Source organism: Sorex araneus, chromosome 3, assembly GCF_027595985.1.
Source record: "Sorex araneus isolate mSorAra2 chromosome 3, mSorAra2.pri, whole genome shotgun sequence".
In the NCBI taxonomy this organism is placed as follows: domain Eukaryota; kingdom Metazoa; phylum Chordata; class Mammalia; order Eulipotyphla; family Soricidae; genus Sorex; species Sorex araneus.
Genome location: NC_073304.1, coordinates 87,385,271 through 87,402,596, shown reverse-complemented (window position 1 = coordinate 87,402,596; position 17,326 = coordinate 87,385,271). Strand labels below are relative to the sequence as shown.

At 52.9% G+C, this 17,326-nt stretch overlaps 1 protein-coding gene across 4 annotated transcripts in view; it reads left to right on the top strand.

The window, feature by feature from the left end:
• Positions 1 to 17,326, top strand: part of PLA2G4E (phospholipase A2 group IVE) — a 68,438-nt gene that overhangs the window by 23,203 nt on the left and 27,909 nt on the right. For 3 of the 4 annotated variants that reach the window (XM_055133798.1, XM_004609591.2, XM_055133799.1), the window contains one exon: positions 15,613 to 15,685. In XM_055133798.1, the coding sequence (XP_054989773.1) occupies positions 15,613 to 15,685 (73 nt within the window). Of the gene's footprint in view, positions 1 to 6,978; positions 7,075 to 15,612; positions 15,686 to 17,326 lie in introns of those variants that run through there. The other variant, XM_055133797.1, reaches the window with a different exon arrangement.

Below are 17,326 nucleotides of genomic sequence, written 5' to 3'. Positions count from 1 at the left end.
CAGACCTGAGCAGCAACCGGGAACCAGGCACAGAGCCTGGAGACCCCCACCCAATGGAGGCTTGTAGATTGTGGGGCTTTGGACAGAAACAGGTCTCTGTTTTTGTCGTTGTTTGTTTGGCTAGGGGCCACATCCACCTGTGCTCATGGCTAATTCTTGGCTCTACACTCAGGAATCACTCCTGACAGTACTCCAGGGACCATAGAGGGTGCTAGGAATTAAACCCAGGTCCAGATGCACGAAACGCAAACACCTTCCCTGCTGTTCTATTGCTCAACCCAGAAATGGTCTTTAACATCATGTTCCCGTTCCTGCAGGTGCTAATGACTACTAGACCAGGTTAAGGCAGCAGGACTGATTCTCCAGGGAGGTCTCAGGCCTTCCCTGCCTGAAAGCGCAGGGACAGTTGACAAGAGAGCAAGTGCTCACATGGGAGCACCCTCCCATCCCCAGAGCACACACAATGTGGGGGAAGGGGGCAGGAGAGAGGAGTCAGCAGCCTGGACCTTCACTAGAGGCCACAAGCAGTGTTTTGAGTCCCCCCATGTTCCCTGAGGGTCTCCCCACCACTCACCAGAGTCCCCCTGATCCCTGGTTTCTCCAGAGCCCCAGCCCAGTGCGGGCCACTGGTTTTCAGCGACATACTGTTGGTGCCCCTGTTAGCCATGCCACCTGTGTTGACACCAGCGGCTGTGTACACCACCAGTGACTCCTGACCAGCTCAGCCTCTGTCACATCCAACGCTTTGTCTATCAAGTGACCCTGTGTCCCTGGAAACCAGCCAGCTGGGCAGGCTGTGTCTACCTGTATAGGCTTAGCTTGACCCCAAACAGCCCTGGGCCTGGCCGGGTGGCTGGAGGCAGCGCAAAGCAATAAACAGACCTGTACCCCCACCCATCCCACCCCACATCTCCCTCTGTTCCCCATACATTATTCCCAGCCCCTTCAAGACCCCTCTGTCATCCCCAAGCATGATGTCCCTGAGTGGTAGTCAGGAACCCTAAGGCACAGCCCTCACTTGGATAGGACAGCTCCGGGTCATTGGCATAGAGGAGGAGGCATGTGCCAAGTCTGCCTCTGGTGCCACACTAGATGGGGAAGACGAGACCCCTGCCTCCCTGGCTCTCCCCAGCCAGACAGTGATGTAGGTGCCCATCCCTGCCCTGGGCAGTGGGCTTTGCTCTTTCCGGAAGTCTCCAGGCTCAAGCTCCTTCTATGAGTCACCACGGCCAAGAAAAGAAAAATGAAGTTACCGCACTCATTGAGTCTCCATCCTTTTTGTTCATACTGTCTCACCTGACAAAAAATGCCCTTTCCCACTCTTCATTCATCAGGTCCCCACCCTTTTCATTTTCTTTCCTTTCAAAGGAAAGTTCAAGACCCTGAGCGGCCAGCCTCAGACACCTTCCTCAATGCGGTTGTAACAGGATCATCCTGAGAGCCCTTCCCAGCTCCCCCAAGTTAGAGTGCTCTCCTCGGAGCAGAATGAGGTCTTTGTTTGTTTTTTGCTTTTTGGGTCATACCTGCCGATGCTCAGGAATTGCTCCTGGCTCTGAACTCAGGGATCACTCCTGGCATTGCTCAGAGGATCATTTTGGGTGCCGAAGATCGAACCTGGGTCAACCACGTGCACAAATGCCCTACCTTCCGTACCATTGCTCCAGCCCCAGGGATGTTGTCTTTGAGTGTCTGTGCGTCATTCCTCTGTAGGAATCCATCACTAAGGGTCAGAACTCTTTTGGTTAGGCTTCCCAATCACACTGGGACCCTCAACTGATCTGTTTCCCAATTCACAGATGTAGCAACTGACACTTAGAGGAATAAGTCACCCAAGTTCCTGCAGCAAATAGCAGAATCAGGGAGCAAACTCAGGTCTGGGTGACTTCACAGACTAGACCCTAAACCAATGACACTGCTTCGTTGGGTCTGAAACAGATGACTAGGGACAAAGAAAACTCTGTGTACAACAGGAAGCTCTGTGAAAGAGTCAGGAGAAGGCAGTCCCAAACCCTCCTCTAATGAGATGGACGGCTTAATGCTCTGCTCTCAGTGGGTTGCTTTCTCTCAGGCTTCTCCAGCCTCGCTGTCACTGCTCTGTCTGAACTGTTGTCGGCCCATCTCTCTGAGATTATGTTAGCTTCGCGGTTTGCCCGCTTCCTCAGCAGCCATTCGAGAGCTACTCTTTCCAGGAGAGCGAGAGCGAGCCATGTCAGATCAGCCTACACGCACTGCCCTCTAGCTGCATTTACTTCTTGCCAAGTTCTGGAAGGGTCTGACTCCTCATGTTCCACACATACAAGTTCCAACTACATTGCCCAGAGTGCTAACTTTTCTTTCTTTCTAGCTTTCTTCCTTCCTTCCTTCCTTTCTTTCTTTCTTTCTTTCTTTCTTTCTTTCTTTCTTTCTTTCTTTCTTTCTTTCTTTCTTTCTTTCTTTCTTTCTTTCTTTCTTTCTTTCTTTTGTTCTTTCTTTCTCTCTGTCTTTCTCTGTCTCTCTCTTTCTCTCTCTTTCTCTCTTTCCTTCTTTCTTTCCTTCTTTCTTTCTTTAGTTCTTTCTTTCTCTTTTTCTTTCTCTCTCTCTTTCTTTCTTTCTTTCTTTCTTTCTTTCTTTCTTTCTTTCTCTTTCTTTCTTTCTTTCTCTCTGTCTCTCTCTCACTCTTTCTCTCACTCTCTTTCTCTCTTTCTTTCTTTCTTTCTTTCTTTCTTTCTTTCTTTCTTTCTTTCTTTCTTTCTTTCTTTCTTTCTTTCTTCCTCTCTGTCTCTCTCTCACTCTCTTTCTCTCACTCTCTTTCTCACTTTCTTTCTTTCTTTCTTTCTCTTTGTCTCTCTTTCTCTCTTTCTTTCTTTCTCTCTGTCTTTCTCTTTGTCTCTCTTTCTTTTTCTCTCTCTTTCTCTCTCTCTTCTCTCTTTCCTTCTTTCTCTCTTTCCTTCTCTTTCTTCTTTCTTTCTTTCTTTCTTTCTTTCTTTCTTTCTTTCTTTCTTTCTTTCTTTCTTTCTTTCTTTCTTTCTTTCTTTCTTTCTTTCTTTCTTTCTTTCTTTCTTTCTTATTTTGGGGGCATATCTGGCGAAGCTCAGGGTTACTCCTGGCTTTGCACTCAGGAATCACTCTTGGAGGTGTAGCAGGGACCATATAGGATGCCAGGGGTTAAAACCGGGTTGGAAGCCAGAGCGATAGTCAGCGGGTAGGGCACTTGCCTTGCACGCAGCTGATCCAGGTTCACTCCCCGACATTCCATATGGCGTCCCATGTACCACGAGTAATTCCTGAGTACAGCACCAAGAGTAACCCAAGAGCACCTCTGGCGTGGACCAAATGGGAAAAAAAAAGAAAAAGAAAAGAAAATCCTCCTCTTCCTCCTCCTTCTTCTCCTTCTCCTACCATGGCCCCTGCCTGCACCCCACCCCCCGCCCCATATGCCCTGCTGGGGATCAAACAAAGGTTGGCTACATGGGAGGAGGCAAGTGCCTTACCCCAGGTATTAGAGTCGTGAACTGAGGAACTAGCTTTCTTTTCTTCCGAATGGTAACCTGGCTTTCCCAATAACAACCAACCCATTCTTTTATTCCTACTTAGAAAGGCTTCCATTACTACAGACTAAATAATACTCCTTTTCCCCATAGGGCTGTTTCTAGGCTCTGCTTGGCACGTGGGAGGAATGGAATGTAGGCTTTGCTGGCAGGAATGGAAATGCACGGGCTGCGGTGGAGCAGGAGGCTGACAGGTGGAAAGGGACGCTTGGGTGGCTCCTGGCCAGGTACATGGGGTGTGGGGCAATTCTGAGCCAGGCAGGTACTGCCAAAGGTGTGAAAAGAGAAGGCCAGGCCCACGAGGCCTCAGAGAGAGGGAAGGTGAGAAATTCCCTCAGCTGGCTGGCTGGCGTGGTGTCGGCAGTGAGCTGTCAGGAATAAACCTTCCAGTGCGCGATTCACTGATGCCACGAGGCTGCTGGCCAGAATCTCTGGCCATGGGAGTCAACTCACAAGCCTGAGAGCTGAGGGCAGAGGGCTCAGAGGGTGTAAGTGGGACCCTGCTCCTTAAGGAAGAAAAAGTTCTTGGTGGGGCTGGCGAGGCAGCACAGCAGTGAGGGTGCTTGCCTTGGACCAAGAGAGGATGTGACAGGAAAGACCTCTGGGGCAGGTTTATCTTCTTGGCAAGGTCACTTGGGACAGACTGGTGGCTGGTGAGAACTCCAGCACCTGCCCTGACTCTGCCAGGATCTTTTTTTTTTTTCTTTTTGGGTCACACCTGGCAATGCTCAGGGATCACTCCTGGCTCTGCATTCAGTAATAACCCCTAGTGGTGTTCAGCGGACCATGTGGGATGCTGGGAATCGAACCCGGGTTGGCTGCATGCAAGGCAAAAACCCTACCCGCTGTACTATTGCTCCAGCCGCCTCTGCCAGGCTCTTGACCTTCCCACACTCCTCTGTCCCTGCTGCACACCCCACTTAGAGTCCACGCTGGACACTTTACCACTTCCGTAAGTGCCCTTTATTCCCTTTGCTGATCTCCCAGCCTCCACCTTCCTCCTAGACTCGCACTGAGCCATGGGTACCCAGCTGGGCGCAGCAGGTGGCAGGGACTTGCTGTTATGTGGCTGCTCTGCTGGTTACCCAGGCTCACTCTTACACCAGAACCTGGTTATCCCCCAGGTCCCCACCACCTCCAGGTAATGGGGGGTACAGAGATAAGACCACCCCGTAGTCCATGCACACACGCACCCTCCTATTAGGCCCTATCCAACTGATCTAACTCAGGGGAAAGGAAACCCCGCCATCGAGTTTGTGGAGGAGGACCCGAGGCTCTGAGCTGGATTTCGGGGTCTTTCCTGGGCAGGGTGGAACCGCGGGGGCTGCGACTGGCTCCTGCAGTGAGAAGAGAATCCAGCAGCGGCCTGGGAGGTGTTCCCTGAAAATTGGGGCTGGCCTTGGGTCAACTAGATGAGGAGAACCTGGGGAAGGAGAGGAAAGGGGGAGGTCGCTGGGATGGCCAGAGACGAGGTACCCCAGCCTCCCCGTGTGCCCACCTCCCTCTCAGCTTCCTGCAGGCCTCCCTGCGGCTTCTGCTCCTGTCTCTCCTATTCAAGGAGACTCCATGGCTCCCTGTGGCCTAGAAAGCAAGTCTGCATTGAAAGCATGCTCGAGACATGTGGGCCCTGTGGGCACTTTCCACAGTGCTTACCCCTTCTCGCTACCGGTGCCCACTCCCCCAGTCCCCCTCTCTCCCTTTGTCTCCTCCCACACAGCCACTGCTTTGGCCCCAAGCCACTTGCTTCCCTGAGCTGACCCTGCCTCCTGGCCTCCCTTGGACAGCTCTTCCTGTCGCGCATTCCTGCCATGTCCCTTTCCTGCCTTACTAGCCATCCTCTAAGACCCACGTCAGCTACCACTTCCTCCATGAAGCCCTCTCAGAGCTACCCTTCCTTCCTAAATTGGCATTCATTTTCCATCTACCATACATCCTAGGGAGTTTGTAGACCAACAGGAAAACTTTTTTGGTTTGCTTTGTTTTGTTTTTGGAAGGGGGCTTACCTAGCAGTGCTCAGTGCTTACTCCTAGCTCTGTGCTCAGGGGTCACTCCTGGGAGGGCTTACAGGACCATATGGGGTTTGGGGGATCGAACTCAGGTCAGCTGTGTAAGGCAGACACCCTACCCTCTTACATTCTCTCTAACCTCACCAGCAGGACATTTTAGAGGACTGGCACCACTGTGTGGTCGGATGGTAGAGAGACCGTTTGTAAAACCCAAATGTTGACAAATACGAAGGATTAATGTTTAACTTTCAAGACCGCTCTCCCCACCCTGCCCCACAGGTGACTTGGGCATCTGAGCATCTGTCTCACAGCACTGTGGAGTCGGAGTTCCTCCATCTGTGACGCATGTATACAGGGCATTCAGTGTGTGTGTGTGTGTGTGTGTGTGTGTGTGTGTGTGTGTGTGTGTGTGTGTGTGTGTGTGTGTGTGTGATACCAAATTTAGTGGAGTCCATTGAGAGGTGTGGTACCCAGTGAGTCCTTGGCAGTGGGGTGGTGGGAGTGTGTGTGTGGGGGGAGTGTGGGGGGGGAGTGTTCCAGGTTCAGGCCCCAGTCCAGCTTGGGAGGTCCTGGTGTGCAGAGGCGAGCAGAGTGGGGGGAACCCAGCCTGTGGGGAGGTCTCTCCCTGCATCTGGGCAGTCCGCTCTGTGTTCAGATCTCACCCTCAGTTTCATAAAATCATTTCAATCTGTGGGCCAGAAAAGCCGGTTGCGAGGCCCCAGGCAAGAGCTCAGGCAGGAAACTCCCCATGCGCGCAGTTGGGCAGCCAAGCAGGTGCGGCCGCCTCTGCAGCCCCCAGAGAGCCTGGCCAGAGATAGGGATCAACTGGGCGGGAGCATCCTCGGTGGCAGAGACAGGCAGGGCCCAGCATGCCCTCCTCCACGCCACTGCCAGGGAGGAGAGCAGGGCCAGCTGCCCTGGACCCTCTCACCCCAGGACCAGGCGCTCCCTTCCTCCGCTTACCCATTGACGTGGGGAGCCTGACCGTGGCCGCAGTCTCCCACGAGGCCCCTGTCCACAGCTCCTGGGCCATGAGCTGTGGAACTGAGTGGTTAGGAGGGAGGTCACCATCCCCCAAGCCCCTGGCACAGCGCGACTCTACACCGAGAAGAGAGGGTCTTCCTGGATCATGGGTGGGCTGTCGATACCTGTGACAATAGCACGGCATCTATGCTGGCCTGTTCCCTGGGACATTTGGAACGTTCTTGGTCCCTGGGGGTAGCAGACCACTGGTCCCAAACACCAAGTGCCCCCGCTGTCCCCTCTTTTCCAGGCAAGAGATCTGAGGGTAGTGGGAGGTCCAGGCTCAGGCCCCTATAGCTATATACCCTCCCTTACTGCCTCCCTGGGCAATCCCAGCCACTGCCAAAAGGCATCCAGGGGGGCGGAGCGCTGAGTCAGAGTATAAATTCCCAGGAGCGCCACCCAGCTGGAGAGACTCCGCCATGCTCCCGAGGCAGATGCCCGCCTGGGTCTCCCACAGCCCATCAGACTCGTGCCAAGCAGAGGAAGCCAGGCCGTGGGCCAACTGCACCTTGGAGGTGAGGGAGCTGGCGGGTGGGGCTGTCTGGGTAAGGGTAGGGGTTAGGAGCTGAGGGCAGGAGACAGGCTCCGGGAGGAAGGGCTGGGGGTAGTGTAGTTTCAGACATAAACAGGGAGCCCCTCTGCTCGGACCAGCCCTGCCTGGTTCTGCTCCTGGGTGCATGGTCCAGCTGAAGGTACTCAAGTGCTTAGCTTGAGTACAGCTCCTGGGCAGCTCCCAGGAGACAGTGTTCACGTGCCAGGGTGGACTCACGGCTGCCTGTCCTAGCGGAGAGTGTAGCACTGACCCTGGGGCACCCTCACCTGCCATGCTGCTGGTGCGTGTGTGCTGTCTGCAGAGGACAGCAGCTCTGTCACCTGTCACCTGTCACCCCTGGAGAGGCACCACCTGGGGCTATGGGAAAGGTTCCATCCTGTCTTCCTGCCTCACAGGGAGACAACTCCAGTTCATGGGTCAGGTCATGGGGAGACCCTAGTTTATGGGTTAGGTTGTGGGGAGACCCTGGTTCATGGGTCAGGTTGTGAAGAGATGCCGGTTCATGTTCAGGTTTGGGGACACCCAGGTTTATGGTCAGGTAGTGGGAGATGCCGGTTCATGGCCAGGTTTCTAGGGAAACCCCAGTTTGTGGGTCAGGTTCTGGCAAACCCAATTTGAGGTCAGGGCTCTCTGTGGGTTGCTGTGGTGAGAGGGTCAGTGGCAGCTCCTCCCTTATCCCCCTCCTGCTCACACCAATCACCGAGGGAGGCTGCAGACCATGCCCAGACTCCAGGAGGAACGGGGAGCTGTGCCTCGGGTTCCCTGCTGGCCTGGGCGGGAGAAACATCACCTTTGGGTGTCCCCACAGCCTTTGAGAGGAGTGGCAGTGCCTCCAAACAGCGCTTGCTCATGCTCTGAACAAGGGGAGGGTGTCTCCTGAATATGGCCAATGGTCAGAGTCAGGCTGAACGGAGCAACTGAGTCTTGCACCTTGGGTCCTGGAAAGTTCCAGACACAGACCCAGCACTTGCTGCTCCCAGACGACAGAGCAGAAGGCAGCTGGGGCACCCCAGGCTGGGGCTCGTGCTCACATTGGCTGGCATGTGCTCTGGGGGTCCAGAAAGTCCTACCTGCTGGTCTCCCTCGAGCCGTGCATCCAGGAAACATCCGGCTGCTCTGAGCTACAACCAGGTGTTGCAAGACACTGGCGGGTCCACCCACCTCAGAGGGAAGCAGCGTCCCCGCCCGCCTGTTCTGAGAAGGCCCGTGGAGGGCAGTTCCCACACCCCAGACCTCATGAGGGGCTTGGTCAGACCCTCCACCTCTGAGACACTGTCATTGAACTCTCCCCAGCCAGGATGCAGATCCCGCGGATCCTTCTCTAAGTTCACTCTGGCTGGTGGGAACAGCAGGACTCTGGGGTGTGGGGGAAGGCTAGCTGGGTTTTCCTCCAGGCCCCATTGCAGCCACTTCCACAGTGGGTTGGCGGGCATAAAGGGTCAAGAGCAGCGGGGCTCCCCATGACCTGAAGCGGCCTTTCTCTCTGGTGGCATGTGAAGGAGCCAACCGCCAGATGGACAGTGAACACACACTCTGGGGTCACCACAGCTTGCTCTGCAAAGCAGACGTTGCCGTCCTTAGAGTGGGTTTTGGGAGGTCAGGGAAGAGCAGGCATTACACCCCCAGTGTGGGGCCAGCCCAGCACGCGAGAGTAGGGCCATGGATGATGTCCTTTGACACGGGAAGGAGCGCTGGGCTGCACAGGCTCCAGAAGAGTCCAAGGCGTGCATCTTTCCCCTCTCCTAAGAAGGTCTCGCTGATCCGAGCAGCCCCCAGAAGCAAAGGGGGGAGAGGAGCAGGCTGGAGCACTGTGTTCTTGCCTTGAGCTCAGGTGTCCTAGTGCTCAGTGCTCACAGGAACCCGAGGATATATGCCCTGCCTACGGCTGGGCACCTGGTCAAGCCTGTTGCTTAATAGTTTTACTTGTATTTTTGTCCTGGGGGTGGGGGTGGGGGATTGGCGTTGGGCCACATGCAGTGGTTCTCAGGGACTATTCCTGACTCTGCTCAGGAGTGACCCCTGGCAGTGCTCAGGGAACCATATAGGGTAGCAGGGATTTGATCTGTGGTCAACTGAATGCAAAGCAAATGCCCTAACCCCTATTCTCTCTCTGGCCCTATTTTCATTGGGGGGGGGGGTCACACCTGGTGGTGCTAAAGGGGTTATTCCTGACTCTATATTCAGGGATCATTCCTGTACACAGGGATGATGTCAGGGAGAGTCAAGGATCAAACCCAGGTCAGCCTTGTTTAAGGGAAGTGTCCTATACACTGTTCTGGACTCATATTTTAAATATTTGGCAGAGGGGCAAGAGAGCTACACTTAGAGATGCTCAGAGTTTACTCTTGATTCTGTGCTCAGGGATCATTCCTGGTGGTGCTCGGGGGACTATATGGGATGCCAGGAATTAACCCCATGCAAGGCAAGCACCCTACCTGCTGTACTATCACTCCGGTCCTTAAATGTTTTTTACCCTGATACCAGTCTGGGCATCGTGTCCTATGGATAAACTTTTCCAAGATTTGGAAGCAATTGCCCTTCCGCTCCCCTAGACTCCCCATGGACTGGAGTTCTGTGGTCAGGCTGGGCTTCAGAACCTGGCCACGGTGAGACTCATCAATTCTCTGTGCAGCAGCTTTAGAGCTGTGGGGCTCAATGAGCCACAGTGTGGGCCGCCTGAGCTGCTGACACCAGGAGGAAATGTGCGATCCATTTTCAGCCCAAAATGTCACATCTTGCAGACCTGGTTCTGGAATCTTCTGGGCCTGAGTCCCAGGGTCCCATTGTCGTCCTCCCCATATACGAGGCCCCTCTGGCCAGCACCGTACCCCCACTCTTGCTCCATGCAGGTTCTCCCTGAGGCTAAGGCTGAGATATAAGCATGCTTCTAGGGGTACAGGAAGCAGGCCCTTCTCCAAGTATCCTCCTGTGGGCTGGGTGGGCCCCACCTATTTGAGTGGCAGAGGTCAGGAATGCTGGTAGAAAGCAGCTAGTAAGAGGGTGGGAGGGATAGGACGGTGGGTGAGGCACATGCCTTGAACACACCCAGCCCAGGTTCATTTCCTGGCACGTCATAGGGTCCCCTGAGTCCGCCAGGAGTGATCCTTGAGCATAGGGGTAAGCCTGAGCACATTGCACCCCACCCCATCACAAAAAAAAAAAATTAAACAGCTCTTACCAGGGCTGTGGGTTGAAGTGATAGCACAGCAGGTAGGGTGTTTGCCTTGCATGCAGCTGACCCAGGTTCGATTCCTCCACCCCTCTTGGAGAGCCCGGCAAGCTACCAAGAGTATCCTGCCTGCACGGCAGAGCCTGGCAAGCAACCCGTGGCATATTCGATATGCCAAAAACAGTAACAACAAATCTCACATAGAGACATTACTGGTGCCTGCTCGAGCAAATCGATGAACAACGGGACAACAGTGCAGTGCTACTAGGGCTGTGCACGGAGAAGGACTGCCAGAGTTTGGAACTATTGGCAGGGGTTCGGAGGGAAGACGGGGTGAAAAGAATCAGGAAACAGATTCTGAGACTGAGTAGGTGATGGGGACAAGCAGTCCTGTCTAGTGCCAGGAAGTGAGGTGGCAGCCCAGGGTCCCCTTCTCTGTGCTCGATTTCTGCAATTCATACAATAAGATTTGGGGGAGCAGCGGGGGAAGGGAGGGAAAGAGAGACCCCCAACTCCACACATCAGTCTGACTGAGCAAGTCATGGTTGGTTGGAGCACTGATTCTGCTATCAAAGATCTGCACTTAATCTGGGGAGGCCTCACCCACCAATGCTCTGGCTGGCCATGCTTGGGGGCAACAGGGCTACGTCTGCAGGCTAGAGGACCCTGCAGTGCCAGGAATTGAACCTCATGCATTCAAGGCGCGTGCCCTAGCTCTGAGCTGTGTCCGGAGCCTGGGACCACACACTGTGCTAACATGATTGAGCCAGCTGGAGAAAAGAAACATTTATAGAATCTCTGGGTCATGCTGTGGATTTTTGCTGTGCTTCCCCCGTGACTCATGTCTTCCTAGACAGCTTCTTCTTCTCACCCTGTCCTGACTTTTCTCTTTCTGAGGAGCATTCACAGCATCTCTAGTGGCACTTTGTACAGGTCCTGGTGGCATGGTGCGAAACAGAGTGAAAAAATAGGCGAGAGCCCTGGGAGAACCCTGGGAGTTCGCTTTTAACTTGATAAGCAATTTCCTGGGGGGGGGGGGGAGCTGCTCACGCAGAGATGAGTAAGGGCACATGGATCTTTCCGCAGCTACTTGCAGCACTGACTAAGCTCTCCAGCAATCGCAAGGACAGGTGCTGGGAAGCTATGACTAAACATGGCGGGTACTCCTAGTAATTTTATGTGGTTATGACTTAATCCTGCAACTTCACATTTGTGTACATTTCCTCCAACTGCAAATGGTGCCATGCACAGTTTGTAACTCTGTGTGAATTTCTATGTCCTTTAATATCTTGTGATAGATCTGTGTTTTATTATATGGTATTAAATGAGAAAATATTCTTTTCTACATATATTTTGTGCATTTAGAGCATAGCTTTTAAAATTTTTTTCCAACATTTCTAAGTTGTGAGTTCCTTCAAATTGTAGTTAATCTCAAAAATTGTTGGAATTTTCAGAGATATCAAAAATATTTCAAAGGCATTTATTGAAAAATATTCACAAAGAAGTAGGCCCTTTGGAATTCAAATCTGTGTTACTCAAAAATCAGCAGGAATCATTCTGGGTTTTGTTTTGGTTTGGTTTTGGTGGGGGCAGTACCCAGGGATGCTCAGGGGTTACTCCTGACTCTGCACTCAGGAATGACGTCTGGCAGTACCCAGTGGAACATACGGGATCAAACCCAGATTGGCCGTGTGCAAGACAAGTGCCCTACCTGCTGTACTTATCTCTCAGCCCTGACATTCTGTTATTTTGCCCTCTATTTTTATTAAGGCCTCATTATCTACAATACTGTTCTAGTAGGTTCCAACGCTGCATCCTCCACCAGAGTGTCCGCTTCCCTCTGCCAACATCCCAAGTTCCTGTCCACTTTCCTCCCCCTAGTGAGCTCAGTTTTGTAGGCTGACTCTCCAGTTCTGTCGCCTTAGTCCTTTCGTTATATCCTACCTATGCCAGAGATCTTTTATTGATTATTGTCGCTGCCCTCTCTGTAGCACTGTAGCACTGTCATCCCATTGTTCATCGATTTGCTTGAGTGGGCACCATCAACGTCTCCATTGTGAGACTTGTTGTTACTGTTTTTGGCATATTGAATACGCCACAGGTAGTTTGCCAGGCTCTGCCATGCGGGTGAGATACTCACGATAGCTTCCCAGGCTCTCTGAGAGGAAGGAGGAATCGAACCCGGGTCGGCTGCATGCAAGGCAAACGCCCTACCCATTGTGCTATCACTCCAGTCCACTACTAAGCCTAATTTATTTGTTAAACTTGATTGTAGGTATATGTGCTTAGGGAACACCAGTATTTATAGGATTCAGTACTACCAAAGGTGTCATGCTCCACAGAGTGTGGGGAGGGAGGTGTCTTGGAATGTATATATGTATAAGGGGGTAGCTACAGAGTCATGGCTATGGTCACAGGCTTGAGAAAGAACTGCTGGTTCAAACTCGGGTTTCTCTGACTGTAGGATTGTAGCTGACATCTCACGTCGAAGGACAAGATCGATATCTGAAAAGTGAAGCTAATAACTTCTCTGTGGGGGCACAGGATTTGTACACAGTGTATGCGGAGGCAGGGGCAGTTGACATTGAGCAGATGCAGGTGGGAGCTGGTGTTGGCACTGCTGAGCTATGAGCAGGAAGATATTCTCTGCTTCTCGGGAGGCACCGAGCCTGGACACCAGCGGAGAACTTTCCTGGACGGCTGCCAGATCGGAGAGCCGTGGGTGCTCAGTCCTTCCAGAGAGGACACAGGGAGCATGTCAGAGACAAATGACCCCCAAGGCTCCAGGCCTGACTCAGAGCCTTTTAGACTCTGTGAATGTCCTACAAGGCTGCTTCTCTGGGAATTCCCACTTAAACACCAATTGCTCTGCAATATGTGGCCCAGTAGGAAGAGAACCTCCCAGAGCCACTTTCCAGGGTGAAAGCTGCCTTTACTCCCTTCACCATGTCAAATGGAGAAATGAACTGCCCAGGCAGGAGGCAGCCATGATGGGCTCCTGATGACTCAGGCAGGTCTGGTCAAAGCCCACCCCCGCCATACCTTGAGCTGGAAGAGTAGCCCTGTAGAGGACTGGAGACCCAGATCATGGATCTCCACACAGAATGCTATTGTGGTGAAGGTGCTGCTGCCTCGGGTCCCACAGCAGGACCCCTCCCCAGCTCCTGCCCCTGTGGGGTGTCCTGGGTTGTTGTGTGGGCGCAGGCAGCCGTTGGGAGAGTGGAGGAGGAGCTGCTAAACTGACTTCTGAATCTGTCTCTGGGGCCATAGAAAAGCTTCCTGGAGCCCCAGTTCTGTTTCTGGACTTGAGCCCCAGAAAAGAGAACAAACAAGAGCAAACAAGAACAGCATCTCTGAATGGGACTATGGAGGCCTTTGGTTTTCGTCATGATGGTTTCCCCCAGTACCATTTTAAGTGGGGAGGAGTAACTTCCTACTGCTGCTTGTTTGGGGGCCACTCCTGGCAGTGTGCAGCAGCTACTTCTAGCTGGGTGCTGAAGGCCAGAATATCTCCTCTTCAAAAGGTGTAAGACAGGGGCTGGAGCGATAGCACAGCGGGTAGGGCGTTTGCCTTGCACGAGACTGACCCAGGTTCAATTCCCAGCATTCCATATGGTCCCCCGACCACCGCCAGGAGTAATTCCTGAGTGCAGGGCCAGGAGTAACCCTTGTGCATTGCCAGGTGTGATGCAAAAAGAAAAAATAAAAAGGTGTAAGACAGGGACTAAAGGGCTCAAGGCTCTTGTCTTGTACATGGCTACCATCATCATTATCATCATCCCATTGATTGTTGATTTTCTCAAATATTCTCAGTACCTTCTCCATTCATCCGAGCCCTGAGATTTTAGCAGCCTCTCTTCACTCGTCCTTCCCAATGGTGCCACGTTGGAGGCTTTTTCAAGGTCAGGGAATGAGACCCATCATTGTTACTGGTTTTGGCATATGAATATGCCACAGGGAGCTTGCCAGGCTCTCTCATGCGGTCAGGAAACTCTCAGTAGTTTGCCAGGTTCTCCGAAGGGGAGAATTAGGCTATAAGATGTTGCACGGGTGCAAAGCGGCCGAGCGCTTCCGAAAGCTTTGTTTTATAGTCTCTGGATATTGGCCATTGATGGGATTACCCAGCGCCAGGGGCAGTTTCTGGGTGTGATCCCCTAGCTACTGGAAAATGGGGTATCTGTGCGGAAGAGGCCCAGTCCCAATCCGAGCAGGCTCGGAGATCTCAGCCCCGGGTCCCTCACACCTGGGTTCCTCTGCTGGTTGCTTCATGTGTGAGGCTTGTCCGAACATGTGGAGAGGGGCCTTAAGCATGGCTGTGGCTGGGCTCCAGAGGTCTTTGGCTGCCGGGGCTCTGCTCGGGGTGGGGAGGGAAACTCAACTCACCCCCTCCAAAGGGCCCCAGTGAAGACAGCCAGGCGAGGGGGCTAGAGACTCTACATGGCTAACCTCGATTTAATCCCTGGCAGTGTGTTTGTTCCCTTAAGTACAACTCCAGGAGTAAGCCCTGAACATAGTCGAGTGTCCCCCAATAGCCCCACTCCTGCCACCACAACCACCACCACCACCACCAATTAAGACAAAAGAAAGATAAACAAAAATAAAAACCTATCAGAAAACAAATAAAAACTCTGAGATAGTTCTCACCGGACTGGACCCGGGTTGGGTAACGGGTTTCTATTCTGCAGCCTCTATTACTGTAGCTGCTTGTCAGCAGAGGGTACAAGACTAGGAGTGACCAAAGAAGCCAGCAAGAGGTTGGAAGATGTGAACTAAAAGTAGACTATGGACCGAACATGAAGGCCACTCAATACCTCTATTGCAAACTACAATACCTAAAAGGAGAGAGAACAAAAGGGAATACCCTGCCGCAGAGGCAGGGTGGGGTGGTGGGGGATGGGGTGGGGGTGGTGAGAGGGATACTGGGATCATTGGTGGAGGTGAATGGGCACTGGTGGAGAGATGGTTAAACGATCACTGTATGAGTGAAATGCAAACACAAAAGTTCATAAGTTTGTAACTGTACATTACAGTGATTCTCTAATAAAAAATTTAAAAAAAAAAGAAGCCGGCAAAGAATTCTCAGCTTTAGACCCTGAGAGGCCACAGGAAAGGGACCAAAGAGAAGCAGCCCCGGGAAGCAGGAGTAGGTGTCTCTGCGAGCTATATCTCTTCAGGGCAGCGCTTCTCCCCGTGGCTGATGGGGACGCCCCTTTCTGGGGGCCCTGAAGCCCAGCAGTGAGACTTGGGGGGGTCTTCTTAAGTCCTGGAGTGGGGGAGGATCCTGTGGGCAGGCTGAGCAGCCTCACAGTGTGAACCTGTTTCTCCCCACAGGAGCGGCTGTCTCCATGCCACCTGCTCACGGTGCGGGTCATCCGGATGAAAAATGTGCGGCAGGCCGATGTTGGTGAGTCTCTCATCTCCTCCTCTCTGCTTGTGGAGAAAGCCTGTGGGGGGGGGGGGGGCGTGATCGGAGAGAAAGACAGACAGAGAAACAGAGACAGAGGGATAGAGAGGGAGAGAGAGTATATGTCTGTGTATGTGAGAGTGTATGTGTAAGTGTGTAAGAGAGTACATGCGCATGGAGAATATGTGTGTATGAGAGAGAGAGTATGTGCAGGTGTGAGAGTGAATGTGTGTGAGTATATGTGCATATGTGAGAGTACATGTGTGTGAGAGAGAGAAGGTGTATATGTATGTGAGCATGTGAAAGGGTGTGTGTGACTATGTGTAAGTGTGCATGAGAGTGAGTATACTTGTGAGTGTATTTGAGTATGTGTATGGAGCGTGTAGACATGTGAGTGTGGGAATGATTGTATGAGAGAGTGTAAGTGTGTGTGTGAGCGCATATGTGTTTGTGACTATGTGTGTGGGTGAGATCTGAGAGAACATGTGTGTATGAACATATATATATATATGCTTGTGTGCAACTACGTGTGTGAGAGTATATGACGTGTGTGTGAGTATGTGTGTGAGAGTTGTGTGAGTGAATGTCTATGTGTTCTGGACTGGGTTCTTCAGACTTCGGGGGTTCACCACTTCCCAGATCTCTCCCTTTAGCTATTACCTTGGTGCCACTAGCCCCTGCAGTTTCCTGTATCCAAGGGTACTCTCCACCCCACTCTCCACCACTTCCACCCCTCCCCAGCATCCATTTGCAGAGGCCCCAGTGTTTCCCTTGCTCAGTCCCTTCTTCCTGCTCAAGACGAGGTGCTGTCAGGGGTGAAGGGAGGGAGGGGCCCCTAGTTCTCATGGAGGCAGCAATCAACCTCAGAGCACAGATTCCCAGTTGGCTCTGGGGCCCATGGCAGAAGCACGCAAGCGTGGTGGGGTCTGACTGGAGTAGACCTTGGTGCAGTGTTTCCCTTGCTCAGTCCCTTCTTCCTGCTCAAGACGAGGTGCTGTCAGGGGTGAAGGGAGGGAGGGGCCCCTAGTTCTCATGGAGGCAGCAATCAACCTCAGAGCACAGATTCCCAGTTGGCTCTGGGGCCCATGGCAGAAGCACGCAAGCGTGGTGGGGTCTGACTGGAGTAGACCTTGGTGCAGTTTTCTCACAGCCTCAATGTCACCATGGTCCTGCTCTGCAGTGTAGCCAGGCTGGGCAAAGTGGCTGCAGGCAGGGAGGAAGCATCTGGAAGACAGACTCCTCCCCTCACCTCTCTCTGTGGTGGCATTTCAAGGGATCTGGAGAACCCAAACCCTCACCCATCACACAGGGACACAACGCTGCCTCTAGCATCTCCCCCCATCCAGAGAATGGGCACCTCAGGAGGAGAAAGCTCTGTGTGGCTCCATGACTGAGAAAGGGCCCCTCTGACTGGCGACCCGACAAGCCTGGCAGCCAGTGTTCCCCATAGCTCCACAAAGAGGGTTCTAGGCCTCAGAGTTGGGGGTGGAGGGACTCCAGAGCACATGTGGTACCCAGGTGAGCCGCAGCTGCCTGTGAGGACAGGTAGAACTGGGACATGGGCTCAACAGAGCCGGGGCCCCTGGGAGCCCAGCACTGCCTGGAACATGCCATTCGCCTGCTGTGTTATGGCTCTTCCCG